Raw genomic sequence first — 5,553 nt, forward strand, 5'->3', positions numbered from 1 at the left:
GCCTGCCTGCCCTGCCCCCAAGTGCCTGCAGTGTCAGGCCAGGGTGGGGCATGCGGCAGGTCAAGGGTTTGGCCTGGCAAGAAGGGGAAGAACCTCTCACCAGGCTTCTGGGGCTGGGGGCCTCAGGGCTCTCTTCAGCACGGGCCCGCCCCCTCCCCCGCCCAGGGCCGTCTGGAGACACAGGACTTCCCTGCACTACTACCTGGGACGGCTGACAGGGACAAAGGCCTTCCTCACATGCCCACAGGGACAGCCTCCGTGCGCCTCCAGAAAGCCCTTCTTCCTAGGGTGCCCCCCACCCATCCTGGGTCCCTCCTGTCCCCCACCCCTCCACACCCTTACTGGGCAGACTGCGGCAGCTGCCAGGAAGGTGGGCCAAGTCTCCCCTCAAATCAGTGTTCCTCAGCCAACTGAGAACCCCAACTGAGCAGCACACTTTGCCAGACACCCCCCTCCTTGGGCAGAGGAGGAGCGAGCTCTCCCACCAAGGCCAGACAACTTTGGGAGGGCTGGTCCCACATCAACCTTTTGAGAATCAAAGTCCTGGTCTGGGAGGAGGCCCCAGGCCGCGAGCCCACCCCCCCCCCCCAACCCCGAGTCCTGAAGCTGACGGTCCTGGGTGTGGCTGGGGGAGGGCACGAGGTGGGTGGGGGACGCAGGGTGAAAAGGTAGGGCTGTGCCTCTCAGAACCCGGTCCTTGAGTGGGTCTTGGTGGGGGGCAGGGATTTAGAGCAGACCCCAGACAGTAGCCAGGAGGATGGGGGCCAGGGCCAGGGCCCCCGGCACGGCGAGGCCAGCGCTGTTGCAGAGGTCATACTGGCAGCAAGATGTGGTGGAGGCGTGTTTGGAGTAACCGTCGTACACGGTCTCGAAGCAGCTGGGCACACACGACTTGCTCACCTTCATCCTGGTCGGCGTGTAGTCTGCACGGGGGAGCTGGGCTAGGACCCCACTTGGCCCGACTCTGACATGCAGGGCCTTTAGGGCAGCCTCTCCCTCAGCCAGGTGCTCCCAGAAAGAACCCCAGGGCAGGTGGGGCCTCCCTCCTCAGTCCCCCCCCGCCCCCGCCGCTCCTAGGGGCAGGCAGAACACCCCCTCCTGCTCCCCGGGGGCGCCCCAGTGACTCACAAGTGCGTGTGGTCATGCAGTAGGTGACCATGGCCGGGCAGCGCATGGGATTGAAGCAGTTCTCGCCGTTGTAGGCGCACACGTGGCAGTCCAGAGCCTGGGCTGGGGGCCGGGGGATGGGGTGGGAGCTGGATGGGGGTCGCACGACAGGGGGCGGAGGCCCCTCCTCCAGCCCGGCAGGCCCCAGGTCCCATCCCCTCCCCCCGGCACAGCTGGAGGCAGAGGTGGTTTTTAGGAAGCCTGGCCTCCCTCCCCACTCCCAGCCGTCCTGCCCCCAACAAGGGTCTGTCCATCCGTCTGTTCTCCATCCGTCTTACCCAGAGGGAAGCCCACCAGGGCCACAAGGAACAGGGTGAGCAGGGGCGCCATGGACGGAGGCGAGAGGACAGAGTGGCAGTGGGGAGTTGAATGGCAGCTGGTCCTTGATTTCAACTCAGGCTGGGTCAGGGGCGGGGCACAGAGCAGGTCAGACAGCCCCCTGCCCTCCCGGGCTCCTGGTTTACTGGAGGCACTGCGGCCCTGCACAGAGGAGGACAAAAGAGGGTGGTCACCCAAGGGGACCCGGGCAGGGGTGCTGGTGGGAAGGTTTCCTGAAGAAGGGGACACAAAAAGAGAAGGAGGCGGGGGGTGGGGGGGGACAGTCCAAGTGGAGAGACTGGTGTCTACAAACAGATCTGTCGTGCGGTTGAAGGGGTGGTGCGGGGAGGAGGGTTCATGCAGGGGCCCCACGGAGCCTGCCACACAGCTCCTCCTCACCGAGGGCCCTGAGTACAGGTGAGCGGCCAGGGCACCACTAGGCCTCAGGGTGGGCCTCTCCTCACTGCTTCCCCTCTGTTTTGCCCCTGGGGTGTCCTTGCGTGGGTCCCCCACTTCCGCTACTTTCAGGGCCGAGGTGGGGGCCGCTCTCCCGGGAAGACCTCCGGAGCCCAGTCTTACTTGGGCTTCAGGTCTGAGTCCTGGCCCGGGGGGAGCTCCTGGCAGGAACAGGCTCTGATCAGCCTGTGGGGAAATGCGCTTGGAGCGTCCACGCGGGCAGGAGACCAGGAGGAACTTCCCGGTCCCTACATGGCGCTCGGGATGGACACGTCCAACCTCTGGCTGGGAGGTGGGGGGAGTCTGGACTACGACTTCCCTCCCCTCCCCCTGCGGGGATTCTCGGGGCCCAGCGTCCCGTCCCAGGGGGCCAAGCCTCCGCCCCTCCGGAGAACAGCAAACCAACCCGTCAACCCAGTTCCCAAGAGTCACCCTCAGGGTGCTGAAGGCCGGAGTGAGGACTGGCCTGGCTGCTCCGCTTCCCGCCCCTTGCCCGCGAGCCCCGCCCCGAAGACTGCGGTCCCAAGCAGAGTGGGGGAGGTTTCGGGATAACCTAAACCGTGACCTTCAGCACGCTGAGCCTCCGCTGCGCCCAGGACTCACCCGCGGCCGCTCGCCAGCTCTTCCCTGGGTCTGAAGGCGCGACCGGACGGGCGCCCCGCAGGGACCACGCCAGAATGCCCCTCCGCGGCCTCCAGAAGCTGCCAGCCAGGCCTGACGCCGCCGCAGGAGGCCCCGCCCCAGACCGCCCCCGGCCTGCTTTGGACCGGCCCCAGCCCCGCCCCGGTCCGCCCCCGGCTTGCTTTGGACCGGCCCCAGCCCCGCCCCGGCCCGCCCCCGGCCGGCTTTGGAACCTCCCGACTCCGCCCCAACTCTATTTCATCTAGGCCCCGCCCCGGCTCCGCCCATCTCCCCTCCCCCGCGCCCTAGGTCCGCCCAGGCTCCGCCTATCTCCTTTCCTGCCCCGCCTTAGCCCCGCCTCGGTCCCGCCCTCAGCCCCGCCCAGTCCCGACCCCGCCCTAGGCCCGCCGCCTCTCCGCCCAGGCTCCGTCCAAGGTCCTGTCCAGCTTCGTCCCTCCCGCCGCCTCCGGGTTCCTCTTTCCCCGTGGACTCGAACCCCACCCAGCCCTGGCATCGCGGAGAGCCAGCCACTCCCAGACATGTATGCTGTCCCCCAGTGACATCCACGCGATCCCCTCAGATGCACGCGCACCGCTCAGGGACTATCTCCATGGGATCTGGCCGCTGTCATCCACCCAAATCTTGGGTTTCTCCCTGCTTCTGCCAGCTTGTCTTCACCTGCTCACCCCCGCCATCACCGGGCCCCTCATTCCTTGAGCCCAGTTCAACAGAGTTGCTGCGTGGAACAACGCCCCCCCCCCCCCCCCCCGCCCCAGGCGCACAGTGACCCCTGGACCCGGCTCCCTATTCAGTCTGCCTGCGTTCCCACCTGGCCCTGCCTTCCCTGTTGAGTGACTTCTGCGTTTTACCTAGCATTTCTGGGCTTCCGTCCCCACACCTGGTCCCATCTAGAAAAGTGAAAAATCAAGCCTTGAAAGGATCCCATTATTTCACGGACCCCTCCCACCATGATAATATCAGTATTAAATAATTGTGTGGTTTTTTTTTTAATATACAACTTTCTCAACATTTAGTTTTCTTCTGTTTTGGGCAAAATTTAGGATTTTCATGGGCCCTAAACTTTTCATTTTTTTCTTTAATTTTTGTTCTGTTTTGTTTTCGTGTTCATTTATTTTGAGATAGAGAGAGACAGAGCACGAGCTGGGGAGGTGCAGAGAGAGAAGGAGACAGAGAATCCCAAGTAGACTCCACGGTGTCAGTGCAGAGCCCAACACGGGGCTCAACCTCATGAACCATGAGATCGTGACCTGAGCCGAAATCAAGAGACACAGGCATAACCGACTGAGCCACCCAGGCGCCCTTTTCCACTTTTTTTCTAATGTGAAACACACACACACACACACACACACACACGGTTTTTTTGACCATAAAAGTTTTTTTTTTTTCTTTCTTCATTTGAAGGAGATGGAGTACCTCTGGATCCAAGCAGGCCACCTCTCTGGGCAGATTGGGTGTTTGGTCCCCCTATTTGCCAATAGTCTCTGAGAGGCCCCATGTCCCATAAATATTCTCATCCTCACGAGGCTCACACTCTAACACGGTAAAGAATAAACACATGGGTCAAAACCAGAGCATGTCACTGGCTTCAGCATGAGGCCGTGATGAATTGATAAGAACGGGTTTATGGCCCCGCCTTAAACGACTAAAACACGGAGTGTAAACAAAGCACTGCTTTTCGGACATGGTGTGACAGGCAGACAGACGCGGTGATTCTGGAGGAAAGGGACTCTGGTGAAGGGAGGGGCTGCAGGCCGCAGCACTGGGGGAACCAAAGAGAGCCCACGGTCTCCCTGATGGAGGAAACAAGTGGAGAGGCGGGGAGGCCGAGGCAGCTGGAATTTCCAGGGCAGAGCCCGGATGGAGAACTGCCCAGGAGAGAGCTAGGAGGTGGGCAGAGGGTTCCATGCACACATTTGAAGAACTTAAGAAGAGGCAGAAGAAGCCGCTGAGAGGGGGCGGGCAAACCAGTCCCCAGAGTCACACAGGCCCTGGGGGTCACCTGCGTGAGTGGGGAGCAGAGACCTTGAAATTTGGGGCCACCGGACAGAGTGCTCAGAAGGAAACTGCCCTAATCGTGGGGCCTGCTTGGCCCTAGATTACAGATCACATGGAGTTCCACATGACCGAGCATAAGAGCAAGTCTTGAAAGGGTCCAATCGTCTCCACTAACTTGATTGCATCCTGAGACAGAACCCAACATTATTTAAAAGAGAAAATAAGCCAGCATCTTACAATGTAAATTTCATCTAATTAAATACCTGACACTCAATTGAAAACCCCAGCAGGCATGCCAGAAAGGAGGGAAAGGTGACCCGTGGTGGGGAGAAGACAGTCCTTAGAGCCATGAGCGCCACCGCTGGTCATGTCCATGGGCAAGCACATGAAAAGAGACACTGTATTTCCCATATTCAAGCAGACAGAGGAGGGCGCGGCTGTGTCGGGGAGTCTCGGGAAACAGAGAAAACACAAACGGAGCTTCTAAAGATGGAAAAATAGCCGGGTGGAGTTAACAGCCCACTTGGGTCTGCGGGGCAAAGATCAGCAGACTTGAAGACTAAGCTTGAGGAAGAGGGTCCCAGGACACAAAGAATGAAAAGGGACAGCACAGTGGGGGCCTGTGTGTCGCTGGAGTCCCAGGAGAGGTGAGGAAGAGAAAAAGGTTTTCAAAGAAACAATGGCCAAATTTTTCCGAATTCGTTAAAAACTGTACACCCATGGAACCCAGAAACTCAATGAACCCCAAGCACAAGAAATATGAAGAAAACTAGGCCAAAGCATCCCGTGTGCAGGTGCCGTGGCAGCGACAAAGAGGAAACGCTGAGGGCCCGGCAGACTGCGCGCAACGGCCAGGGTGACCAGCCCTCGAGCGAAGAAGACAGAAAACCCAAAGCAGACAGGGCAGCATCGCCCACCTGGAGATGCCAGAGGGGTGGCTGCAGAGCCCTGCTGCAGGGCAGTGGGGGGGGAGGG

At 60.7% G+C, this 5,553-nt stretch overlaps 1 protein-coding gene across 3 annotated transcripts; it reads right to left on the reverse strand.

The window, feature by feature from the left end:
- Positions 1-597: 597 nt before the first annotated feature.
- LYNX1 (Ly6/neurotoxin 1) lies at positions 598-2,689 on the reverse strand. Of its 3 annotated transcripts, none has more exons than XM_019459702.2 (4): positions 2,545-2,689; positions 1,446-1,647; positions 1,129-1,230; positions 598-923 (listed from the first exon to the last, which is right to left on the reverse strand). In XM_019459702.2, the coding sequence occupies exons 2-4, from the start codon at positions 1,495-1,497 to the stop codon at positions 727-729; spliced, it is 351 nt and encodes a 116-aa protein (XP_019315247.1). In that variant the 5' UTR covers positions 1,498-1,647; positions 2,545-2,689; the 3' UTR covers positions 598-726. The 3 variants fall into 3 exon arrangements, with proteins under 3 accessions (XP_019315247.1, XP_053752159.1, XP_053752158.1); XM_053896184.1 differs by lacking the exon at positions 2,545-2,689 and adding an exon at positions 2,065-2,102; XM_053896183.1 differs by lacking the exon at positions 2,545-2,689 and adding an exon at positions 1,885-2,007.
- Between the last annotated feature and the right edge of the window lie 2,864 nt (positions 2,690-5,553).

Source organism: Panthera pardus, unplaced genomic scaffold (genome assembly GCF_024362965.1).
Source record: "Panthera pardus isolate Hobbes unplaced genomic scaffold, ASM2436296v1 HiC_scaffold_7, whole genome shotgun sequence".
Classification (NCBI taxonomy): domain Eukaryota; kingdom Metazoa; phylum Chordata; class Mammalia; order Carnivora; family Felidae; genus Panthera; species Panthera pardus.

Excerpts from the sequence above, each read along its gene's own strand:
- LYNX1 (XM_019459702.2), bottom strand. The coding sequence starts at position 1,497 with ATGGCGCCCCTGCTCACCCTGTTCCTTGTGGCCCTGGTGGGCTTCCCT. Across the intron at positions 1,231-1,445 it reads CCTGGTGGGCTTCCCTCTGG|CCCAGGCTCTGGACTGCCAC; the intron begins GTAAGACGGATG and ends CCCGGCCCCCAG. Across the intron at positions 924-1,128 it reads CTGCATGACCACACGCACTT|ACTACACGCCGACCAGGATG; the intron begins GTGAGTCACTGG and ends TCCCCCGTGCAG.